This window comes from Anser brachyrhynchus (genome assembly GCF_964034855.1).
Source record: "Anser brachyrhynchus genome assembly, chromosome: 2".
Classification (NCBI taxonomy): domain Eukaryota; kingdom Metazoa; phylum Chordata; class Aves; order Anseriformes; family Anatidae; genus Anser; species Anser brachyrhynchus.
Genome location: NC_137695.1, coordinates 34168793 through 34195680, shown reverse-complemented (window position 1 = coordinate 34195680; position 26888 = coordinate 34168793). Strand labels below are relative to the sequence as shown.

The 26888-nt window shown below is 39.4% G+C and overlaps 1 protein-coding gene across 6 annotated transcripts in view; it reads left to right on the top strand.

The window, feature by feature from the left end:
* Positions 1 to 26888, top strand: part of RAPGEF5 (Rap guanine nucleotide exchange factor 5) — a 161708-nt gene that overhangs the window by 110552 nt on the left and 24268 nt on the right. For all 6 annotated transcript variants that reach the window (XM_080580454.1, XM_080580452.1, XM_080580451.1 and 3 more), the window contains 7 exons: positions 15109 to 15187; positions 16237 to 16381; positions 17638 to 17735; positions 18479 to 18509; positions 19455 to 19533; positions 22432 to 22581; positions 25229 to 25326. In XM_080580454.1, the coding sequence (XP_080436580.1) occupies positions 15109 to 15187; positions 16237 to 16381; positions 17638 to 17735; positions 18479 to 18509; positions 19455 to 19533; positions 22432 to 22581; positions 25229 to 25326 (680 nt within the window). The remainder of the gene's footprint in view (positions 1 to 15108; positions 15188 to 16236; positions 16382 to 17637; positions 17736 to 18478; positions 18510 to 19454; positions 19534 to 22431; positions 22582 to 25228; positions 25327 to 26888) is intronic.

Sequence of the window (26888 nt, the reverse complement as noted above, 5' to 3'; positions counted from 1 at the left end):
CAAACAGAAATCCAGATACTGGTTTTGTTCTTTCCCAGTCATGACTTCAGAGCCCCAGCATCAATACAATAATGAAGCCTTTGTTGGGTTTCATTCCCCACCCCAAAGCGAGCCTTGTCTGTGCGATTTTGTTTGTTGTTACTGTTAGTACAGCATACGGGATGCACGGCCACAAGCTGGAAGCAGCAAACAAACAACGGCAGAAAACAGCCACAAACAAATAGCATTTGTAAGATCCTCTTGTCACGGGTTTTTCCTTCAAATCCTCAAAGCAGCAGTGAGTGTACAGTGATGTTTTGCATGCCCCAAAGCACGGAAACCACAAATAACGGGCAAATGAAAATATTTAGCCTCTCCAGGTGACTGCATTTTTACCCTGTACTCTGTTTCCTCCACCTCATTTCCATCCCACTACGTGCTGCGCTGCAGGCCCCTTGCTGTCCTCTCTGCCCTCTGTGTCCCATGGTCCCCCTGCCCTTTGGCCACCTGAAGCTTGGCATGGGCAGAAGCCCCCAGGCACATACATGGAGTTTTTGGGGTCTGGATCGTCAGTCCTGGGAGGGTTAAGCAGGAAAGGACCCTTTGCCTGCGGCCTCCTTGTGTAGCAGCAGCTTGTGCTCCAGGCTCTCCCTGACTCTGTGGGGACCAGGTTGCCTGCCCAGGCCTGCTGGACAGGAGGGTCTGCACCAGCAGAAGCACGGCCTCTCCCCATGTGTTCCCAACCCCTTCAGTAATCCCAAATATTTCTCTTCTCTTGCAAACCGGCACAAAAGCATTTTCCTGAGTTCAATGTGGTGTTGCTGGCTTAAGGGAATTTTTCCTACTCTCTTCAGTCTAGCGGCCCCTCTCCCTAGGCAAAAGTTGCAGCACATCTCATGGGTTGCTTATGGAGCTTCTGTAAATATTTTGAACGGTGTTTTTTTATTCTTTTTCTTTTTTTTTTCTTTGATGTCTGCATGCAGATTCTGTTAGTGTTAATGAGTCTGATCTTCATATTCAGTTGAGGGTTTTGACATGCGGATGGGCCGTAGGGCATTTGATTTAACATCTCAGTTTAAAGGACTGGAAATCTGTTTAGGGAATCCAGGTTAGTAAGATGCAGTTTGGGAAGTTAGAACTATGTACTTGATTACAAAGAGTGATAAATATTCAATAATAGTTTTCTAAAAGCATCTGAAAGACATGAAAACGCCATCAGCTTTGGAGGAAACTGCTGTACTGGGTTTCCTTGACAAATGGAGAGAATTCAGTGCCTCCTATAAAGTATTGTCATGTAGAAGAACTTAACAGCAAAGGGCCAGAACAGTTGCCCAAAGCCCCGTTATTTGTGGGATTAGCAGAAGTGCCTGCTTTTTTTCTGAAGTCCTCCAGAAGAAGGGGAGTCCTAGGCATCAATCAGGGCAGAGAGGCTAGGGAGGCCCATCATTAGACCATTTATAAGCTCAGTTGAGGTCAATGTTTGTGAGGATTTGGCTTGTGGACTCCTGGGATATGTGAAAGGAGTTAGTGTAAAATAAGCCTGTTGTCTGTGTGCTGTAGGGTTATTGTCGCTTCCAATGGGAAATGCTTACGGTCACTGAAATGAAACCAAACCTGGTAACTTAGAACAACCACCAACGTCAAGGCAGTGAAGAGCATTGGTTAGAAAACCCCCACTTTGTGTAACCAACTGCAGAGAAAGGCAGTCTACGTATTCAAACCCCAAACTGAACAGAAAAAGGGCAGCTTCTGTATTTGTCTTAAAATAATTAGGTGATGTTAATGGTTTTTGGATGTTATTTCAAATGGGAAGTAAATGCACCACTTACCCTGCTAATCTGTGAATCCAGAGATTCACAGGTTTGACTACTCATGATTTATTTACTTTTTAAAATTCAGACATAGTTATGTACGTGATGATTTATTCCTCCATGTAATTGGATACAGTGATTAAATGAGCTTGCATATTGTACTTCATTGTCCTTCTGGGATGTGGACTGCTGTGTCTTTGAAACAGCAGCTCCTAATAGAATTGACTCCAACTCCTGTATATTTACTGTAACTGCTGATGTGTTTCTGAAAAATGATTTGGAAATCTTCTTTTAAATGTATGTTTTTCTATAGGAGGTATTTAGCTAGCTGAAGAGATGTATGTAATCCTCAGAGTCTTCCTTTAAGATGCCTTGCTACCTTCTCCTGCAGGGACTTTCAATAAAAGTAAACACAGGCTCACTGCTATATAAGCTGAAAGAAGCTATCAGCTACCAGGTTGTGCCCGTGGACAAGTGCTTGCAGTCTTTTTAAGGAGACAGACATCATGTAATTGGTGATCTTCTGTAGAATAACTAAGAATGATATGGAAAGGATATTGCTTCTTAGTGGAAAAAAAAATAAAAATGGATTTTTATAATTGGCCTTAATAACCAACTGAATAATTAAAGCAGTTTAATGAGGGAAAAAAACCAACAAAACAACAAAAACAAACAAACAAACATAACCACAGCTATTTGCAGAAACAAATGCAGGAATATATTGAGTTGTCATATATATGGGTATTCATTGTCTGTGGCTGGTGCTATGCAAGCATAAAGTAAGAGAGTGCTCTGCCCTGGGAATTTCTAGGCTGCACTAAGGCAAGACACAGCAGCCTGGTGCAGCAGAGATGAGAATAGCAGCAACAGGCCGCCTTGTTAGAGAAACTGGGATGGACACAGTTTGCAGAATTTTAAATAAGGAGAATATCTCGGTGATGCTAGTAGTCCCAGTGCTGGAGACAGTATCTTTTAATCAAAGAAACAGTCCTACCAGGAGCAGCTTGAGGCAGTATGACTTCATCTCTTCTGACTGAGTTGTTTCATGTCTGAAAACATAGCTGTGCTTACGTGCAGCCTTTACTTGAATGAGAGAATAATTTGACTCCCTCTTTCTTCTACAGAAGGACTTATTTTCATTATTTGAAGCAACTTAGTATCTTTGAGAATTTGCTGCCTCTGTCCCAAATTTGGTTGAAATTTGTCAACAGATTCAAAAGTTACGGAGGTAGGGGAGAGCAAGACTGACAGAGGGCTGTACAGACAGCTCACTTGTGTGAGCCTTGATCATCGCTTAAAAAACAATGAAGAAAAAGATATTCTGAAGAAAATCATAATACATTTAATGTGTTGTAAAGGTGTAGAAGTTGTGCTGTTGTTTGCCGATTTGATTTGAAAAAAGTTTGGAAATTTGAAATTGAAAGGCGCTTTGCATTGGGTTCACTGTCTGAATTTGATAAATTTGGTGTTGACAAGCAGGGCAGGAGTGAGGACCCTGGGTTTGTCATCTCAGCTTTGGCAAGTACTTCCTGCCACAGCTGGTGCTGCTGCTGAGCCCTTGCATGCCTCCCCTTCTCTGCACACTGGAAAAATAAGGCTTGTGTGTTTTGCAAAAACCATCCTGGCACTTCTGGACAAAAAGAGCTATAGAAACGAGAGATGGTAACAAGTGCTAGTCACTGCCAGCTTCTGTGGTGGTGAAACATGGTCAATGAGCCCATGCTCATGGTCAATGAGCCCACGAGCAAAGAGGCCCGGTTTAATGCAATATCATATCTGTTATTGTGGTTCATTATTTTTATCTTTATCCTAAACACTGCATTAGATTCAAGTATGCTTCTACAGGAAGGTACAATTTGCATCTCAGCCAAGGAGACTCCTTTGTACCCCGTGGAAGTCCACAGAACAGCTGGCAGGGTGGATGAAGGGGGAAACTGAAAAATTTCTACAGGACAGATAATGTATCTCTTGTATTAGATGCTTTACAGGTTGCGCATGAAAGATAGTGTCTCAGAAGACTTGAAAAAGAAGGGTACAATAGAAAAAACTGTCTTACAGGAGTGCAAGGTTGTGTTTATCTAAGAGTTGTTTTCTGTCTGTATTTTTTTATAACTAAGTTATTAAGTAGCACTAAAAAAATCTGAAATAATGGCAAAAGTGAGTATTCACCTTTAGAAAATCACCCCACTGGATTTTCGTCAAGTAATTGCTTAATATCCCCACTTTCTAACTTTGAAGAACCACGTATGGAAGTAGCCAAAAGTCCATGCGCAATAACACAGTTCTGCTGCTGCAGGGAATAAAGTAGCTGTGCAGGTATTTTAATGCTCACAAGCAGCTGTGCAGCAAATAATGTCTATTCTTCTTGTGTCTCACCTACCCCTGTGTGATCTTTAAACAGTGCAAGAGGGAACCTTTTCTTTTTCTTTCATTCTGCTGTCAGGACAAGGTCGTACTGACCAACTCTGTAGTATGAAGTTGTTAGATATTCTTACTACACATACAGACTATGTACAAGGCTTTTTTATTTCTCTGTCTTCCATTATAATTGTCAGTAATAATAAGGAGAAAAGCTGTCTTTAATTACATGTTAACCACTCAATGGAATGATTTGGGTGTCTCAGTATTGCAAGTGCAATTTCAGGTTCATAATTTAAGGACATATGTATGCAAGCCTACAATTAATGTAAAATTATGATTTAACACCACCATCATGACACATATTGGGGTTTTTTGGAACCCGTTCACTGTGTGGGGAGGCAAACCATGGCTGCCCTATGAGAGCTCTGACACTCAACACTGGTTTTTTTTTCTGTGGAGATGTGTGCATACACCAGTCGTGCTGTACCTTTTTCCTCCATACGGCAGAAGATGTTGGGATGTGGGTCACTGTGCCCGAGGCTGCGTGGTGGAGGACCACAGTTGCCAACGTGAGACCCTAACCTCATCTGAAACCCTATATACCAAACATGTCATTTGACCCAGTGCATTGCTATTTGGCGTGCTGGAAGAAAAATCTGTGAGTTATCTGTCCGTTAGTCCCGAACATGTTATTGCCATCTTATGCGGAGGCTTGGACCAAATCCCGCAGTTTTCATTTGGATGCAAACACTATCATTCCCTTTCTATGCAGTTCTGCCAACTCTGTAGAAGCCAGGATCTTTTTGCCTGTGGAGGCTTTGTCGTTCTCCGCGTCCCTGAAGAGACATGGTGATATTTATTGCACGTGCTCCTGTGCCACGTGTTGTGGAGCTCGCACTGCTTAGCATATTTATGATAATTTGGGTCCCAGGGGCAAACAAGATTCCTCTTATATCTCCTTCCCCAGGCTGAAGCACAAAGAAATTTCCCCATGCTTCTTTGTAGGGGGAAAATAATGGATCAAAGTTTCTTGCTAAACACTTTTCAAAATACACAGAGCAGATCTGTACATTTCTGTTCCCTCCAGGGACCTATTGCTCTAGCTGGTATGGAAAGCAGTTAGCAGCGGATGGTGGGGCTAAGGCTGCACGCTGAATTCTGGGCATTGCACCTGATCTGCAAAGCTTGAGAGGTGGCATTTCCACGTGCCTTTCGGCTTGTTCTTTACCCATGTGATGCTCCAGTGTGGAGTGTATTCTGATCCCTATGTTTTACTTGTCATTCTAATTGACTCGACTGGATATCGTCCAAATGTAGTGGTTTTTAGAGCCTGTCATTAGATACTACATTTAAAAATTTAGGTGGCAGTAGTAGTTGAAAATACTGCCAATTAGGATTTTTTTTTTTAATTACTCATTTATTATTATAGATGTTGTACTGGGGACATGAACAGAAAATTTGGGTTCTTATTCTAGGAAATGTCTTTGAAAATTAGGCCCTTTTAAAGTAGTTCAAGTTGCAGACTCAAAAATGAAGAACTCCCAATCTCGTTTTTAAGATGTGACAATATTTATGTATTTGATATGAGAGCAGATCTGAAGGTTACTTTTTCCGAGCAGTAGGTTTTCCAGTCTAGCTCTTGGCCCCCTGAGGCGGTGACAGTGGCACCTGGACATTGTGTCATTGAGGATTGGCTGGAGAGGCTGGCATCTCTTTGGGTGCCCGGAGGTGAGGGTGGGGGCAGGGATACAAAGAAATCCAGGTAAAAGAGAAAAAGTAGAAAATTGCCTCACAGTTGCTTGTCTGACTTTCACCGAGACAAGTGGGTGACGGGGGTGCCAGGCTGTGTGCCTGCTGGAGGTGAAGAACAAGCGAGGACCATCCAGTGTGCTGTGCTGTTAGTGCTGCACGCCCATCTCCCCTGCCCCATGAGGCAGCTGGCTGCAGGCAGAAAGATGAAAGGGAACTATTAAATCTTTTATCCTCCATCCTGCTGCTCCAGGCACTCCTGGCCTGGCTGGCTTATTAGAAACAATCAATGGAAGGAGAGGATGGTGTTTTTTTTTTTCCTCAAGTACTTCAGGAGACTGGAGAGGCGAGCAAGGACTGGCTGCTTTCTGCAGCTAGGCTGGTGGGAATACCTTGCACATACTTTTAGATGTCTCAGCCTGCTGTCAATTGAAGTTTCACTGCATGGAAGGCTTGAGTGGTTTAGTTACAATAGTTAAGGGCTTTTTATTTAAAAAAAAAAAAAAAAGTAACACTATCTTAGGGTGAGAGCTATAGGCAATATTTCTAATACTTAAAAATGTATAAGGTGTAGTGGATTTGTTCAATAACTTCAAATAACCCAGACCATTATAGCTGCACATTAATCACCACGGCTCCATCCTACCTGGAGGGGGGGAAGAAAAAGCTTCAGATTTCAGATGACTATGTGAAAAAAATTAGTGCCTTATTAAAGCTAGACAAGTTGACATTTGCTCTGTGCCTGTGGTTTCAGGGCTTTTTGTCCCTCTAACAAAATATGAAGCTGCTCCAGTATGTATGATAGCAGCAACTGGAATGCAACTTCAGGAGGATCTTTGACCTTACCAGACAGAATGTGTTTGATTAATTCTGCAGATGTTAAAATACTGCCAGAAATCACTGGGAGGTGACCTTAGAAATTATTCCTAGTTCTGATTTTTGTGCTCTAATAAAAATTCTGGTTGTACAGGTTAAATATCTTGCCCTTATATATTTTCTTTTTTTAACCTAACGACAGAAATAAATGCCTTGCTCTTTATTCCTTTGCACATTGATTTCTCAGAGCTTCAGTGGTTAGATGACATAACTACTATAATTGTTTTAATACATTAGCAGCAAATTATATATTGACCTTTATTTCTCAACGTGATTTTCATTTTTTTCTTCAAGCTGTGCCCATAGTGGCATAGCATTTCTGGAGTATTTGATTTTTGGATTAAGGGCTAATCCTGTGAGGTCCTGAGTGCCACTGCCGTCTGTTGAAGGCAAGGGGGATTTGGGACTACTCAGCACCCTCATCATCATGAACGGTATCTTGCTAGATCAGATAGTAATGATAGCAGTTTGCATTTACTGTTTGTACTCAGGGACATCCTGACATTTTTAGTAAATTGCTGTGGAATTACAGAATATTGAGAAACTTCTATCTTTAAAAGGAGTTGCCCTCAAATCGTTTTTCCATTTCTGCAGAACGAGCAATTTTCTGATTACTAGCTACAACTTGCTGGACATGCATTTGCATTGCTGAAAGGTTTCAGGGCATTACACAGTATTATGTGAACCAAAGAGACTACATGTAGCAGCTTCTGCCTTGAGGTGTGATTATAATTTTTCACATTTTATGGAAGGGAGAAGAGGGGTGACAAAAAATTTGTCAAACTTAAGAGCTTTCAGCACTGAGAGGCATAAAAACTTGCAAATGCATTTCTGTGGCTCTCATCTAGTTTAATTTGAACTCAGTAAGTGCATATTCAAAATAGCAAAAAATGTCTGTTCCCTACAGAACAGTAAGCAATCAGCATCCATTTTACTCAAGCATGGGGATTTCATCTGTCTGTTTGCCCAGCTGTAACCCTATCTCATAGGGATGTTTTTCTACAATTGTGAGAAATATGAGTTTTAACTGTTTCTGAGCATTATGGTATTGCTAATCCCATCTATGAGTATTTTATTTAAAAAACAATAATAATATTTTTTAAAATCCCACAATTTTCTGGTGTGTGTCTTGAGGTAGGATGACACACTCAGTAGGATGAGCCTCATTAAATGCTAAGGAAAAGTGGCTGGTCATGCAAGGTAGGGATGACACAGTGAATGCAAATGAGAACAAATTTTGAAATTGTTGGTGATTTTTAAATTCAGAATTCTGGTTAACACTGATTAGTTCATTAACATAAGGAACTTGACAGGAGATGTCCATATGCTCATACCATTGTCTATATGCTCATACCATTGTCTTTGCCTGCCATAGTCACAAATAAGAGATGGCATAGATGAAGGGTTACAGCTGCTGTAATTTCTTTTTTTTGTGTGTGTATGTTATCTAAAACACATTCCACCCCTCCCCCCCCCCCCCCCCCCCGCCCAGTGTCCCCCACCCTGCCGCAACAAGCAGCAAAGAGGTCTAATTCCTGCATGAAATTTAAGAGTTTGCATTGATGTTTGAGAAATGTGTGTAACCCCAACTAAGAGTTTATGTTGCTGGAGTTCCTATGCACTGCCCACCAAGTACATCATACTCAGGTTTTAACATGCCTCAGGATGAAGAAGAAGATCTTCTGATCTCTTCCTGTTTGATACATTTCTGAGAATAAGAGGTAAATTGAAGAGTAAGGGCATTTAGCCATTTCCTTGGCTTGGAAAGCCGAGCGTTTGGAGAGTAATACTTTTAATCCAAGACATGAGCTCTTCACCTTTTTGCTTAGTTCTTCATGTACTCATAGTGAAAGGCACAACTGCATGAGTAAGGGCTGTGAACTTGACACTGTAAAAGCTCATTAAGAGTAGTTTTAACTTACGAATTAACTGTGAATTCCAGAAGCTTGTTCTTTCAGGCTTTTTGGCTTTTTTTTTTTTTTTTTTCCTCTGCATTCTCCATCTAGGTTTGGTCTCCTCCAGCAAATCCTCAGAGAAAGCTGAACACCTACTTTGCATAAAGTGGAAAAAGACTTGCTTTCCAGTACTTTATCTGTATTTTCTTGTAATCCGATTTAATGTGGAATACAGGTCTAAAAAACCCTTAAATCTTTCTATTATTCTTGCACAACCATTCACAATGGATTTGTACAGTGCAAAGTGAAAGAGATTTGTGTTCAGAATGGTGATAAGCTTTACAAAAAACTACATTAGTTGTTTTTCTTTACAGTTTAAGATTTCACTATTACCCTCTTAATAACTAACAGTACGTGACAGACAATCTGCAGATAAAGGGATAGAGTCTACAGGCACAGAACCTGTATGTTTGTACCCCTTTATACAGAGCAAGTTACTTTTTGTAAACCATGTAATTATCAGAAACAAAATTATGCATTGTGTATTTAAAACCTTGTTGGCCAGATGTTTTGCATAAATGTATTTTTTCTTAATATTTAAATAAGCATGTAATAACAAATAAAGAAAAATGGAAACAGAAACACCATAGGGTAAGAAGAATGAGATGTGAATAGTTGCTTTGTAAGCTCAGATATGAAAAGAGAAGGGTTCTTGTCATCAGGGCAATTGGTTTGGTATGGAGATAGGAGGATGTGTTTGGCTTATTTTTCACCCATATTTTTTTCTTGGAAGCCACTGAGAAGCAGCAAAACAACAACTATTCAGGATGTAACAGGGTGATCAGAAAACCAGAACAAACTGTAGTTTGTCATCAGGTTATCTCTTCTTGTGGGTATAAAGCGATTAATGACTCAGTGCTGGCATTAGGAGCAGTTATATCTGGCTTAGGTGGATAGGGTGTCTAATATTAGCAATAGGTGTACTCTGAATAGTTTGATATATTGAACATATAATGTAAATATGTATAGAGTATATGTCTGGTGTTCTAGCTGTGATGAAGTGCACAAGTGTGTTTAAACCCATGCTAGTAAATAATATATGGCCATACAAATTGATAAGGTAGTTAGGTGTAGCTATCTGTAGCACTGGTATATTTCTCTGCTTCTCCTCCTTTACTCATTTTATGTGATAGATAAAATATTTAATTTAATAAAAATAATATAACTTTTATTTCATTTGTCAAAGACATTTCCTTTAGATTAAGTCTCTTTCCACATTTCTGTAACAAGTTATTAACATCATAATGCTCCCCTGATGCCTTTTACCACTATGCTAGCTTAAGAAAACGTCCAAGTCTGAGAACAGCTTACGCGTCTTGGACATGCCAAAGACATTAAGTATACTGCCTGTACTGGTTTGCTAAAGGTGTACCATGGAGGGTTTCTGGCTACAGCCCTTTATTAATGTCTTTTCTAAGCCTTGGTAATTGATACCCTGTCTAGAGAAGACAGTGGAGAAGAGAGAATAAAATTTGGTGTGTAAATCCATGTGAGAAACCCATTCTACACTCCTGCCATTTAAAATTAAGCATATATAAAAAATATGCCCTCACACTGTGTTAAAATATGTAGAGTTGCCCCCTCAGAGAGAAAGGGTATGATCTTTTTAGGTAAGAGGGCACATGGAAAGCAGCAGGAAATCCTCTGATTTTTTGAAGGACATGGGAATGTACAATTGGGTGTTTATCCAAATATATGACCATTTACTGTCTCTGGGACTCAAGATCCCTGTTCCCAGCCAGATTGTTGTTGCCATTGAATCCCATCACCGTACACATGCAGTAATGCAGTACAGCTGTAACTTCTCTTGTAGATGTCTTTTCTGGGTCCTCCAGTTGCCAACTTAAAGCAAAAGTTCCCTTGGATATCCACGTGCATCAGGACATCCCATGTCTATATACTGCTCTCTCCATCCCTTACCCATCCTGAACGTATCTTGCAGAAGGACTTGGTGCAGAAAGTCTGGAAGAGGGGTACTAAGAACTGCCAGTAAAGTTGGTGTCTATGCTGCCTTTTTTCACTTGGGGGAAGACACACAGCCTGTGAGAACCTGTCTCAGCAGAAGCTAGTGTGAATTGACTATTTAATAACAAATGAGCACAGTGCACTTTTTGTTGTTGTTGTTATTATTTTTATGCCTATGGTAAGATGCTGAGAGCACATGTTCAGTGTGGTGAGATTTACTGCCTAAGGCTGCCCCCAAAGAGCTGCAAGAGCAGTAGCCCATTGAACGCATGCTGTTTCTGTTGCATGTCTCAATGAATCTTTAAAATGCTTGAAATTGTCTTTGAAATGAAATATTCCATAGCTGTAAGCTGACTGCATACTTTGTAGTGATTGCTTAACCAAATAAAGGTAAATTGTGAGGAATAAAGAAAAATTAGATTGATGACTAAAAGAAAATGATTAAATAAAAAATTAATGAAGAAGAGAAATTAAAAAAATAGCATCACAGGCTTTTGTATGAAGACTTTTCTTCCAAAGGCAGCTTTTTTCTTTTTCAACTATTACTGTACATTTTATTCTCACTAGATGCTATAAATACCAGAAAAACTTCTTCTATGAGAAGAATAGGGAAGGTGGTCACAAATTTATGCAGAAACTGGGACATAGGAAAGTTTAAAAGCTGAGCTACTTCACTGCCATTCTGAGTGGGTGTATGGTGCACTGTAAATAATTAATGATGACTGGAATTGCTGTTTTTTTTTTTTTTTAACTCTTAAATCAACCATGACTAAAAAGGAAAAAACAGGAAGAATTGTGTTCATAATTATTAGATCAACTTGTACACTTAAAGCCCTTCCTCTTGAAGTGTACTGTTCTAAGTGTCCATTAGGAGCACAGAACAAATAATTTGCTGTGAATAAATTGTCTCATGCTTAGACTTTCTCTCTGTTTGCAGGTTAAGACCAACAAATCAGTAATTGAGAGCACGTTAATCTTCAAAAAGTATTTGAGAAGTCTGCAATTGTTTGAGTTGAAGAGATTATTTTTGAAGAATCAGTGAACACTTAGATTTTGTGTCCTTGCTATGGCATATAAAACCATATTGGAATTATTTTAAATTACAGTGCATTTGAGAAGAAAATACAGAAGATAGGTACAGTGAACTGTACATATCTGTACTTCAGGGAAATACATGCAAGTTAGTACAGATGTTTTAAAATATGAATATTATTATAAAGTCCTTATGTGATGTCTGGTAATAGATATTTAATCTAGCAAAAGCACTTTCATTGCTTACTTGTTAAGGTAATTTAACAGATGAGTGATGCTATTAATGGACCACATGTATAATCTAGACTTTTTTGTTCAAAACGTTCCTTTAGGGTTTACATTTCTAAACAAGTTCAGAGGCAGTTTGAAGAGATGCAGCCTATACACAAACTACAGGAATCATAATGTATTGACTTCTTAGCATTTCCTCTGTATTAAAAAATAGAAATAAAAATAATCACTCTGTGACTTTGCGTTGGCTGAGTGGTATACCTTATGATAAAGTCATTAGAAGCTAGAGACTGAACAGATAGAGGTATGTCTGAGTTGAACAGAGGGCTTAGAAAGAGTTGTGGGACATCTGAAAAAATAAACAGTTTTAATTGTCACTTGTTTTAAAAAGAATTGCATTAGTAATATCTATAACACAGTTTGTGCAAAAAGTTTAAGCAAAAACTCGAGTCATAGCAAAACCAGCCTTTCTTCCTATCCTAACACTTTGGGATTGGAAAAGAATTGATAACAGACATCTGGAAAACACATGATCTGGTATTAAAAATAAATTTTTATATTGGTATTTTAACACCAGTTAGTATGATAAAGTCACACTATTTTGAACAATTCCTCAAGTTCACTGATTAGCAGTAAAGTTTTTCTTCAGCTAGTACTTCATTTCTTTTCTGAATATATGACTATGTATTGCTGAAGCTTTGGCATCACCTATATAGAATAGACAGTTGTGGAAATAATCTGTTGTAATTGCATCTTTGACTTCATGAGTATCACTGCACATAGTTTGATCAAGAACTAAAATGAGAGATTAGATGTGGTGGTTGGCTCCAGGAACAACAATTTCAAAATAAATGTTTGTGAAACCTCCAACTTTAGTAACTGCATTGTATCATCCAAAAGACATGCAACAGAATGATTAGATGGCCTTTTAGATAGAGAACAAGCTGTTCACAACAACTTTTTCATTTACTGAGAGAAAATTTTCGTTTTATACAGAGATAATACTTTCCACAGTTTTTAAACAATGTTGGTGAAATATAAAGAATCCACTTGTTTTATTAGTGAATACAAGGAGCTTTAGCTATGCATCTTCACATCAGGAGTCTTTTAAGAACTACTGGGCAAAAGGCATTGATCTAGTTACATTATTATTATCTTTTTTCTTTTTTTTTTTTATTTTGAATTCTGTGCTGACAGGGTGGGATGTCATTAGGCATCCATTCATGTGATATTCACATGATATCTGGCTCTTAATGATACATGGATGAATTTTTCTTGCCATTCTGCACCTCATCTAAGAGGTCAATTTACTGACAAGGAGGTCCAAGGCAGCAGTGACTGAAATTGGCCTAAATTATTGTGAAATTACAGCCTTAGTATGAAAAGCTGCCAGGTTGCTCTCAGTTACACGCACACAAGCACTAGCTTGGACTGGACCAGATCACAAACAAATAGCTAGGAAACCAGCATATGGAAATGAGGGCACAGCCTTATCTTTGTCCTGTGAGGTGTGTTTTGTCCTTCAATCTTTACAGCTGTAAATCCACCACTTAAATCACAACTGAGTAATTGGTAACAATTAATAACAACTACTATTAGTTGTTTTTTGCTCTACAATAAATACTTCATATATATATATATCTCAATAAAAAGTAACCGGAATTTCCTACGTTACCTGTCAACCTCTGCATATGTTCTCATCTAGTAAAGCAGGTGGTGCAAAACTGATTTCTTGTTAAAAGGAGCACAGGGTATTTGCTGGAAGTCAAAGAAATACAGTGAGCACAGACTCCTCAAGTTTCAAGAAAAAATGCATTGTTTTGTCAAAAACAAACGAACAAACAAACAACAACGGTCATTTTTATTTTGGGTGTAAAATGACTGGCATAATTCTCACATCTGTTTGCAGAAAATTAAAAGATTGTGTTGTTTGTGAACAAAATAAAAATTAATTCTGAGATCACACACCATGTATGAGTGATTAACTAGCACTGGAAGCAAAGTTGTTTGAGTTATAGTGCAGTTTTCCTTGGAAGGGACCTCTGGAGGCCATCTGGTCTAACCCTTGCTTAAAGCAGCTTTAGTAAGACCAGGCTGTGGTGCCCCAGCAAGCTTTGAATATTGTTGATGTTGGAGGTTCTGCAGTCTGTCTGGGCAACTTGTCCCTGTGGTTGTCCATCCTCAAAGGGAAAAAAAAATCCCTTTTATCTGTGTCTGATGGTTTCCTTTTGTCATTACATTACATGCCACTGGCACAAGTTAGGCTTTATCTCTACCCTGCCACTGAGTTGTTGAAGACTACCACAAGATTCTCCCTGAGCCCTCTCGTCTTAGAGGAAACCTAGTTCTTTCAGCTTTCCCTCTTGAGACTACTGTGTGTAGTAAAGGTTTGGAAAAATCCTAAAATTAGTGTGGCATAGGAATGAGGAATGGGAAAGCTGCTTTCATGTCTGAATTGGCAGTACTGCTTGTCCTGACAACCTGAGGTCCTACATTGCAGTGGGTAGAAATGCTTTGTCAGCAAGTACCTTCAGGTCATTGTAGTAACTGATAGAAACCATTTGGAGGAATGTCAGAAACAAAAAATAACTTGAATAATGTAATTAAGTAAACCACAGAGAAAATGTCCCAGCACTTACAGTGATTCACAAAAGATTTAACCAGCTAAATGTTTCAATATGCTTAGTTCATGCTTCTCAAACACTATGCCTACATGTTCATCACAGTACATGGCAATCACACTTTTCCATCTTCTATTATTAAAAACTTGTCTTGTGACATTTTAAAACAATTTATCTGGTGGAAAGGTTGCTTAGCTGGAACCATCCAGCAGAACCAACAAGGGTGGTGGTGTTTATGATGAGGATTCTTAGTGCTGAACTGTGGCTTCTTTTGTGCATATTCCTACTTGTTGGCTCTTTGAGAATTGAGGATGTGATAGTTAAATAAGGATCTCATCTGCAGTGGAAACATACTGTTAACTGTGTGAAACAGTCTTCAAATCAGTGATGTATTCTGGTATTCTTTAGGTTTGTTTTTTTTTTTTTTGAGCTCCTGTTCCTGCCATGCACACAGGAATAGATAATAGATACTGTCTTCTTCCTTTCAACAATATATTGTACCTTATTCTTTTTTGTCTTCCTCCACAGAAACTCTCCTGGATGACTTCCTTCTCACGTACACAGTTTTCATGACGACTGATGACTTGTGCCAGGCACTTCTGAGGCAATATCCTTTTAAGTGCTGTATTAGCAGGCGTCACACAGTGACACCCATGTTTGTATACTGCCAGGCCTAATTCATAACAACAATGCAAACGCTGTTTTTGTTTAAGGCTATATAAATCTTCATAACTTTTACAAAATAACATTTAAGATCAGGTTAAAACATACCCAGAACATAAATGTTAATTCTTAGAATACCTGTGTAATATACTTCAGAATATGTTAAGAGGAAAAAAAATGAAGAAGTATTCAACAATGTCTGTACCTTTTGTCATTTTCATACAACATATAAATCATTTTGAGAAAAAACATTTTTTTTCTCCTATTTCCAATTATTTCCATAAGCTATGGTGTATTGCTTGAATGATCTTGTAGATACAAGATGAACCTTCTTTTTTTCCTTTCTTTCCTTTTTGCCATGAAAGCATAATCTTTTCACTTAATGAAAGAAAGAATAGTGGAGGGACAGGAACAATGTATAAAGTGAGTACTTTCTGTCATTTGGTATTTCTGCTTTGTGAATAGAGAACAATAGTGGAAATAGATTCTTTTACTCCCCGCCCCCCCTTTTTTTTTCTTAATAGTGTTATTTCTGCAGATAGTATAATTTGTGCAGGGAAAAAGAATTGACTTCCTCTGCTCAGTTTTTTTTTGTTGTTGTAATGATGCATTGTCCCCCTTCATACAGACATTCACATTGGCATCTGTGTGCAGGACAAAGGTTCATTCCCACTTCTACAGGAAAGATATGACTCAACATTGTATAACTCCTTTTAAACTGTTTTTATAGACTTCTCTCTCTAGTATAGAAAGGAAAAAAAATCATGTTGACACAGGGGATAAACTGACATTTCTATCACTGAGTATTTCATTCCAAAAAGTTGAAATTCCTAAAATTTCAAAGAGGATAAATATGCATTTAAAACTGAACAGTTTAGTGAAAAAAACCTTTCATTACTAAACAACAAACAAGGTGATTATGAAGTCTTCTCTGTCACTTGATTTTTAAGTTTCAGTGAACCTTTAGTATATTTTTCCCTTAACCTACTGTACCTATTGTGCAAAGAACTATCAAGGGAAAGAAGATGACTCTGATGTATCCTGTAGGAAACGAAAAGTTTTGCATTTGGTTTCTCAGTGGACTTCTCTCTACAAAGACTGGTTACATGAAGATGAGCATTTAAAACAATTTTTAAAGGTATTGAAACACTTCCTGATGCATTTCAGTGTTGTTTAATTACCATGTTTTGTCTAAAAAGCCCCAACAGCAAAAATTAAAAATGCATAATTTTTCATATTTAAATTTTGTTCTTATTGTCTCTATATAAAGTGTTTTATGCATGTCTCGCCTTAATGTCTTAGAGGTAGTCATGTTGAACATGCATCTGGTATTCATACATTCAATATGAAAAACATTACTTTCAGGTATGAAACTTATAAAAGTACATGCAGTCTAGAACATGGGGAAAAATTAGGAAGGTAGGAAATAAAACTGTGAAGTTGTGAAGGTTCCTTAGACACACTGGTCTGCCAGAACAGGGTCTACAGTCAGTATTCAGATGATCACGGATGAAGGGCAAGTTTTGTTGTCTTTGTCTGAGGTACTAGGAAGAGTATAATGCTATTCCACAATGTTTGTATATTGAGAACAACGCAGCTTTATGCCTTTTTATTAAATAAGATTCTGCCCTTCTTAGCAAGGATCTGAGTACCAAAACTTTATAATTGCCTCGTGGATTTGCAAATAGCCATGTCTTCACTGGGCGAAGATCCATAAGATCTAGCTGATAGTTTGTTGGTTTTCTTCCTCTTCCTCTTCCCTCTCCCCCCCCCCCCCTTTTTTTCCTGCTGATAAAGAAGAAAAGAAAGTATTTTGAGAGAATTTGTAGGACTGATCTTTCACCTTTCTTGAAAACTCTGTCTTGTAACTGGAGATCTTCTTGAGGACCTTTTTGCTCTGTTCAGTCATTCACTCAAAAAAATGAATGTTGAACTAAATTTGAAGAAAGTCTTGACTCAATTTAAAATGTCTGCATGAGGAAAAGTGAAAGAGAACATTGAATTTGAAAGTCTAAGTAAGTCAAATTATTATCATTTTAGATGAGTGGTGATGGTGTGGTATGTTCTCAAGCTTCTGAATGGATTCTTCAGAAGTAATTCACATTTCATGTAACAGCCACAAGTGCCATTTTATCTTTCTGTTTGTAGATTAATGAGTTCAACATTTTACTTTTTCACTTGGTGTTGATAAAAAGAGTGCTTCTCTGAAGACAAACTGAGCATTGGACTAGCCTGAAAATTTAAATAGGGACATTCTCTGCTGATGGGTCTTGCATAAAAACGATGAAATTTATTTCAGTAGGCTAGTGCCTGAATTGATTTAGACTACTGATGTGACACCTTAGATTTATTTTTGAGTTATCAGATGTTTGCAGATACTATTTTATTTTCTAGACGATATACCGGAATGTGCTAGATGATGTGTATGAATATCCCGTTCTTGAGAAGGAACTGAAGGAATTTCAGAAGATACTTGGGATGCATCGTCGTCAGTAAGCATTGATTATATTTGTGATTAAGTCTCATTTTATATAGAGTGTAATTTATTTTTGTTGGCATCTTGCTGGAATTCAGTGAAGATAAGGGGATGAGTGATACAAGTACTGTATTCATTTTTACAATTCATCTTTTCTTTAAAGTAAAGCTAGGTTATTCCATTTTATCTGATGTTTTTGGGTGACGTGTGTTGTTCTACAATCGCTCCCATCAATTTTGGTTGTGATGATTTCCAAGTAAAGCAATAAAGTGTGGAAAAACTGGCAAAATGTAATTCAGAACCAGCAGTCTTTGACTTCAAATGATGCATTCTCTCTCCTTCTCTCCCCTGCAGTATTGAGAAGCAAATCTCTTTTGCAATGGTTGTGTTAGGGTTATTGTTTTACTAATAATTACTGTATTTGTGAAAGATATTTCCTCAGCACCTTTTTCTAACAAATGGAATAATTTCTGTGATTTGTCCATTTGGGAAATGGAAAGAGCTGTGACCCTGGATGCCACTGGTATCAGTGTCCTCTGGGAACTCACAGACTTTCTTTTTCTGCATTGACTTTGCAACTCACAGAAGAGTTTTCTGGTTGAGTCAGATGCCCTTAGCTTTCACTGAAGGAGCTCTGCAGCTATTCTGTGGTGAACATTTAACGTTAAAAAAAAGCTTTTTTGTGTTGTAAACTTAGATAACTAGGACTTCCTAATCTTTGGATGGAAAGAATGATTTGGATTTTCCTTTTTGTTTCAGCACTGTAGATGAATATTCACCACACCGAAAGGTAACACAAGCCTGATTCTTGCTGGTTGCTAGCTAACTTACAATCTCACTTTCTTTCCCCCTCCCTACTTTCACATCTGTTCTTGGCATCTCAGTTGAAAGTGATGGGTGGCCAAAAACATGACAGGTTGCATCAGTGAGGCTGGACCTGCAACATTGCTTAAGGATTTTTTTTTTCTGCCAGTGTAGCCTAGATATCAATTGTGTGAACTAACCTGCAGTGGCTGTGACAGTATTATCATTTTAACAACACGTCCTGAAATGTCAGTGTTGAATATTTCAAACAACAAAGGTCTGGGAGCACATCCTGCATGGCTGGATAGATGCAGCAAACCTGGGCAAACCAGCCTGAGCACAGGTGTTGACTGCAGGTGGCAAGCAAACAGAGTAAAGGGGGATTTGTTGTGACAGGGACAGAGAAAGAAAGAAAGAGAAGAACATGGATTTGTCTATTTAACCAGAGGTAAAAGATGCAACGGGAGAATGTTTATGTATGAACTGTGCAGAGGTGAACTGCTGAGCTAGTGAAGTCTTCTGGACTGAAGCTGTAGTGTGTAACAAGCTTAAAATGTTACTGTGCAAATGTAGAAGGCAGAACAGTGGAATTGCTAGCTAGGCTGATTGGTACATAGGAAATGTATATAAGAATAAATGCATAAGAAATGAGCTCTGTGCGTGACTACAAATAACCTTGAAATGTCGAGGCTGCTAGGCCTAGGCACATCTCACTTCCTCAGAAATTCCCACCTTTGCCATTATTTAGTAAGGCAACTCCCAGATTACTGATCCAGGAAAGGGTGGGTGGATTTCCTATACAGAAACCTCTTGGACAGATGTATGTGCTGAATGCTATATTCTGTGAATAACTGCTTTGTAAAGGGCAGGAATGCAGAGAGTCATTGTTGTATCTTTTTTTTTTTCCTTTTCCTCCCCCACTCCCTCACAGAATAAAACCTTTTTCCACCAGTTCAGTCTAAAGGAGAGCTGGCTGCAACACAGAGGAACCATGAATGAAGCAGAAGAAAGTAAGTATGACTGAAAGAGTGAGGGGAAAAGCCTAGTGCACTGCCTTTAAATGTCAGGGCAAAATTGTTTCTGAGTAAGGGCTGCCTGTAAGGTACACTTTATGAGATGTATAGCTTCTGAACAGGACCCTAGGGCCACAAAAGAATAAAGGTTTGGCTGTATGAAGATTGCCCTTCTGCCTCCTGCTTTGCAGGGTTTCAGTGGTGGGATGATTCCTCAAGGGCTTTCCCCCTGCCCAGTTCCTCCAATGGTTCTGTGACAGGCCTGTGTGTCTCATGGGTGAGGCAGCCTGTCCACCAGACGTTATTCCTGCTCTGTGTCATGGTTTCGGTCTCTTGACTGAGACGTTGGGTGCAGGAGGTGAATGAGCCTGTCAGGTTAAGTGGGGCAGGATCTGCTAACTCTGAGAGCTGGTGTAAGTTCCTTCTCTCCTCAAAAACCTTTGCTTGTGGAGGGAGAGCTGCCACTACGCTTTAATGTCAACCGTTTCAAAATATGACTTCCCTTCATCATTGGTAATGCAATAATAAAGTGAAGCTGTCACTGTCCCGTAATGCCTGCAAGAGGAAGGAGGCAGAGAGAATAACACCATGCACATGAGCAGAGAACAGGCAGAAAGACCCTCTCCTGGGAAACATCGCCCTTTAACAACAAATCTTTATTCCTCCTTGGGAACAAAACTCCACAAGTTCATGTTGAGTCAAGATATTTTTAGTGCTCATTTGTGACATGGCAAAAAAACAGCTCCATTAGTGCCAAGTCTTTTTCTACACTATGTTCTGCTGATAGATAGCCTCTTTCTGTGCCTTAAAGTCTTCTAAAGTTAATTTGAGGTTTAGGCTGACGAAGCTGCTTCTAAAAATGTAATTTCTAGATGAGAACACCCACATTCATTTTTCTTCTTAAAAAGTCTGACACAGCTCATGAGTAGGAAAGGTACTGGCACAAGAGAGGGGACAGACCCCATGGCCATAGGGACAAGAAGAGTAGGACCCAGCAAGGGTCCTTGCTTTGCTCTCTCTCCTTGTGAGGATGAGCCATGGAAGACGCTGGGACTGAGGGAATGAAATAGAAAAAGTGGGGCTGGGGAGAGGAGAGAGAGATGCCTGGGTGTGACAGAGGGAAATGGTATGGGCTGTGGAGTGCTGTCAAGAGATGGTGCTTGTAGAGGATGGGTTTGTCCAAGCCACACCATGCCTCCTGCCCTCAGGGGCAGAGGTCACACCAGAAGCATTTTATCTCCTAATGTAAGTGTTACCTCTCAGGATGGTTTACAGCCCATGCCCACAGCCTCCTGGTGGCATTCCCTCCTGCATCTCACTGCGGGGCAGCATAGGCTCCTGAAGGGATGACATGGTCCATGCCCATAAATATCATGGGTTTGTGGAGGGGAAGAGGATCAGTACAATGGTTGTTCTCAAGGACCTGATTTTGTGGGTTGGTTCAATGCTAAATAAAAGATATGTCAACAGCTCAATTATAAGTTAATATATTGCTGTCACCTTCCCCTCCCAAATGGCAGAGGTGGAGATTTCAAACAAATTCACTGTAGGCAATGGAGGCCAAATATTCATGTCAGATTTATTTTTTTTCTACCTTGTAATTTAGAGTGCAGTTTGATGTATCTATCTTTTCACTAGTTTTATGCATTCTGAAGAGAGATTCTAACACACGATGAGCACCTGATTTACTGTCTGCCAGCAGATATAGGTTAAGAAAAAAATTATAAAATCAAATGACTTTTCTTCCCCAAGGTTAAATGTTAAGTTCCTCCTTCCTTCTTATCTTCGTTTTTCTTTTCTACAACACAAAAAAGATGCTCAGTAAGATAGAGTTCTTAACCACTTCTGGCATGGTCTCAGTTAATGACAGTGCCTTGAAGCCATGAAGATTTGTACAACAGCCAAAATTGCTACATACATTAGTCAGTAAAAATACAACATTTCTGGAGAATAGTATTGTCTTATACTGTCATGGTAGCAGTCTATCTGCAATAAGCACTTAAGTAGAAGAAAATGAAAAGTTTAAGCACTTAAGTGAGTAAGGAATCCAGAGCTGTGGCAATTCTCATTAGCAGATGTCATTTTTGAAACATCTGTTCCAGTCTACAGGTCTGTTTCCTTTTAAGTATGGCAGCTGTATTTCAAATATCTGGCTACTGCAAACTCAGAGGAAAAAAAAAAAAAAGTAAACCTAAATTTCTGGGAAGCAGAGGGAGCGTACATCATTTTCATAGCAGAAACAAAGTACTGCATGAGCTGACCACAGCATTACCAGTGGGAATCTCCCTCCCAGAGCCTAAACAACTCTTGGACTTCTGTGGAAGTTTTGAGCCCAGGGAATTTCTCCAAACCAGTCCCTTTTATGTGTGCTGCAAGTGACTCAGGGAGAGTTTCAGAACAAATTGAAGTGCTGTTCAGGCAGCCTCTGCTGGTGCTAAAATACCCTGGCAGTGCATGTAGTTTAAATGTTTCTTGAGGAACCTACTGCTCCAGGTGAAAGTGGAGGGGCAAAATAGTTTCTGCAGCAGAAGAATGGTGATTTATCTGAACCTAAAAGGAAGGGGCAAAAGGTGGTAACAGCTGAGTTTGCAGAGAAAATAGACAACAGAGGAGGTTGCCTGCTATGCATCCTCATGGTAGGAGCTCTTGAGTAGGTGTTGCTGACATGCGTCCATGGAGATGCATCTGTTTGTCCCTGTCATTTCCCAGGAAGAGGGGTTGGCAAGGGGGATAATGGTGATGTTTGGTTCTTAGTTTCATGTCCCTGTTGGGCAGGGTGAGGGAGCAGCCCTTCCTGTAGCTGGGGCATCACAGAGGCTGGGGCTGCAAGGTTCTCCCTCCCGTTCTGCTGGGGTCTCTGACTGCTGCTGATCCTGCCTTTCTTCCTTCATGCAGTGTTCTGCCGTGTGTATATAACGGAGCACTCCTACGTCAGCGTGAAAGCTCAAGTAACCACTTCAGCACAGGAGATACTGAAGATTATAGCGGAAAAGATTCAGTACCCAGAGGAGGAGCTGGCACTGGTGACAGTCACGTTCTCTGGCGGTAAATAGCATTCCTTCATCCGATTGCTCACCTTGTAGTGCATCACCTTAAGGGAGGGCTGACATTTTCTGGTGCAAGGATACAGCTGTTCCTGCATGGGCCCACAGCTGGGTGACCAGGGAACAATGAGGAGCTGCGTCCCAGAGTCGTTCCCATGGCAACAGCTCATTCTTGGGTCCTGCCGGATGCGGCGTTTCCACGCTGGGGAGTGCAAAGGACTGTCCATATCTATCAGTATTACAAGATATTTTTTTTGTTCCCCACAGATAAATCTACTTTCACGTCTAAATTAATTTGGAAGGCAATGAGGCATGGTTTGCTTTTAAAATATAAAAGGGAATAGCAAATACTGCATGTGTGGCTGCTTTCTTATTTACAGCATGGGGAATGAATATTCTCCAGGAGAAAGGAGGGAGACATGTATTTGCACAGTCAAGATACTGAGAGCAATCTAGCAATATTTTGTAGGTAGTCTTGCTTATGACTGACATTTTTTGCCTGTTAGTTCAGTGTTTCTCATTTACCAGGAAAGGCTTATTGTCTTTTTGTGGAGGATCAGACTGCTTGTGGGCTTTGGGACCAGCCAAAAGCCAAGATTTTGTTTGGTGTCTGTCAGGCCTCAAAATCACTGGTTGGGTTGTTTTCCTCATTGTGGTAACTTTTCTTTGTCTGTTATTGAAAATAAAGGAAGCAATGTAACTGGATACATGGAAAGGACAAGCTGGACCGGCAAAGAAGGGCTAAGACTTGAGAATGCCTGGGCCATACTCTCAGCCAGCATTAGCTGGTGTTGATTCCTTGAGACAAAGGGCAAACCTGTAAAGATATTGCATTCAGTCTTACTTCTCTGAAATATAGACAAATGCTTGCTTGTTCTGTTTATTTATCTGATTCAGAAGTGGAAGGTCACATTTTCCTCCCCCGTGTCAAACACAATTAAATAACCTTTTTTTTGCAGGGATTTGGTGTGGGTGGCAAGGAGATGGCGCCCTGCCCTGGCAATCAAGAGCCTAGGCGTGGAGCGGCCACACGGGAGCATTACATGTAGGCGTCCTGGCCAGCTGGGTTACATCACTTGCAGATGTACTCGTTTTACCCTTGTGTGTGCCCAAACTTGAGACCACTGCATTTTACAGCACTGCTGCCATTATTCTTCAGGTGTTGTGCTCCTGGTCAGGAGCAGGGCAAGTTTTGCTCTGATAGCAATAAATCTGGTGCTAACTGCCTATTTATGTAAAGAAAACCAACAATTCATAAATAATGAAACGTGCTATTATCTCTAGACCGCATTGTTTCCTAACAAAACCACAGAAAAGAAGACATTGCCATTTGGCTGTTCAATAAGAAGTAATCATTAAAATGCAGGTACAATAGGACTGTCACTTGTACATGACCATTGTAATTTCCAAAATGCTGTTTGGTCACATGGAACAAATTAATTGGAGATAGCACAGTTTCAGTATCCTTGTTCCTATGCGTTCTCACTTGTGTGCTGTGTGCAATAAACAGCAGCCTGACAATGCTTTATTTTTTCCTTTGTTTTGCACTGTTTGTGTGACTCAGAGCTGTCATCCGCCATCCACTTGGAGGGCAGCAGGCTGAGCATTGAAGAACGTGTTTTTATTGTACTCTTTAAATGAACAAGCAATGTCTTTTCATTCAAAATTACCTTGAAAGGACATACTGGTAGTTCAGCATGAATGTTTCTGGCATCAGTGTGAGCATGGGAAGGGGAAAAATGAATTGTTAGTAATGATGTTTTGCACTTGGACTCCTGTTTCTACCCCTCCCTCATGGGCCATGAAAAGTCCAAGGTAGCTGTCAACATGCTTGTAGTGCTTTTGGATCTACATTAATACAGTGACTGTAATCAAATCTTATGTCAGGTCTCCAGAAGATTACTTGGAGCCTGCAGGAAAAGACAGTTTTCCTAGGGCATGAGTGTTTAGCTGTGTTCTGTTTTCTTTTCTTTTTTTTTTTTTTTTCCCCACACACCTTTCTCTGGTGCATCCAAAATTGCCCAGAGCAGAACACTGCCCAGTGAGTGGAGAAGAAAAGTCCTTTCTCTTTGCGGCCTGTTTGGTGTGTCCTGCTGGTTACTAAATAAATTGCTATAGGTCTTGAGGAATAATTTCTCTACATAAATTGATTAACAAGGACCTTTTTTTCCCAGTTATTTCTCTGCTCTATGGGTTGAACCGCTACTGATGAGATTTCTACTCCTGTTCTTTTCTGCCTGTGACACACAGCAGCTCAGTCTCTTGAGGATGAGACATGTTGCTTTAACTGAAGTCACTGCATTTGTGGTAGAGCCACTGGGTTGAAACGAAATGTTCCCTAATGCACAGGAGGTTAGACTAGAAAATGTAAGGGTTTGTTTATATTCTGTCCTGTGTGAAGTCCACACTGAAAGCAGGTTATGGAAGATTTTGTGTTCTAGTCCACCATCAGAGACATTTTTCTTTTATTATTCTGAATAGTGTGGAGATGATGAAACCATGCTTGGTATATGTGTGTTTAATGCTTAGTTATGTTCTAAAAAAAATATGTGGCTTTACAAATATGTTTGTAAGGTTTTTTCTCATATTTATATGCAGCTTATACTCCTTTTTCTGAAGCTTGTGTGTTTTGTTTTCTATTTTTAAAGAAAAACATGAACTACAACCAAATGACTTGGCCATCTCAAAATCTTTTGAATCATCCAGTCGTATGTTTGTCTACCGAAAAGATCTGACTGATTCTTTGGTAAGGATGTGTATTTTTACTTCCAATTTTTTATGTGTCTGACTCCAGATCAAGGGCTTCCTATTCATTTAAGAATGTGTTTTCAGTACATGACTTATTTTTCAGTTCCTTAGTGAAGCTTACTAAGCTGTTCTATACCTGGAAAAAAAATCTTGCATTAACAGCAGTTATTTGACTGAACAGTAATGGAATTTGTTCATCAATTTCAAATATACCAAAGCTTCTATAGAGCTTAAATCTTTCGATCTACGTCAGCCTAGAAAAGCTGGCTTGTGCTTGTACAGGGCTGACTGAGATGAGGATTACTTCAAAGCTCATGACTCCATTTTTTACCCCTTGTGCTTTTACGATACATAAAATGGCTAGTATAGAGTTACAGAAGGTGGAAGACAAACTCTACAAACCTACAAACGTGGAATTACCACATGTAGATATATATGTAGTGTGAGTTTTACCAAAATTACTAAGCATCAGTGTGACCACAGTGTTGTGGCATCCACATGGTTATTTTGCATCTGGCGGCATCTCCGTTTCTTCCATTTTCTTCAAAAGGAAGCTTTTGTCTGGCTATCCATGTCTCTGGTGCTAGGGAGGGTAGTGGGTTGAAGAGTAGAAGTTCTTTCATTCCCTCTGTCCTCAGGAAATGGGATTGAAAAATCCCTCTCCCTGTGCTTTCCCAAAACCTCAGTGAGGCAGGAACTCCAAGATTTAACATTTTCTGCTAATTATTCATATACTTTGAGGAAAGTGCGGGGACAGTATTGCATCTGACTTTCATTTGTTGTCAGCACAAGTACCTGTGCATTCATCCTAGCAATGAGAAATGTCTATTTACATTTTGTTGGATCAATGTGCCCTGAAGAGCTGACATGCTGATATCATTGTAATCTGTCATCCCCATTATCTCCAGCATTCTAGCCGCCTCTAAAAATGCTAATATTAAGGAAGGGTTTCTAGTACAGACAGGTGACAGCCAATCTAGTTTCATTAGTTGCATAATAAAAATTGCAAAACTTGCTGTAACTGTCAAAAATATAGCACCAAAGTAATGGCTTAACTGATAAGAATAATCTTTCATCTTGGCAGATGGTTCATGTGCCAGGTTTCAGACTGATGAGATAAAAAACCCAAGAGAAATACAAACCTTTGAAAATCAGAGCTAATAATGGAAATGTCAAGTGACCCTTAATACTGGCAGTACCAGTGAACTCCACAGTGATAACCTAAGTAACTTTTATGAATCAGGACCTGCAGTGTTTTACTGTTTGTTGGCAACTGCACTTGGAGTAAATTATGTTGAATTTATGCTGTTTGTAAATGTATGTGGATTGGCGGCAAGTTTTGTATATTTATTCTGAAGCTGGTGTGTTTGCAGAATGATTCCTTTACCTTGTAATATAAAAATTTCCTGGTGTCAAAATTTACTTTCTTGATAATTTCATATGTTATATTTACATTATGTTCATTACCTGTTTGGTCAGTGTTCCACACTCAAAGTTTAGAGAGAATAAGAGAATGGGAGGGAGAAATCCTAATCCAATGGGAAATCATTGATTCTATTT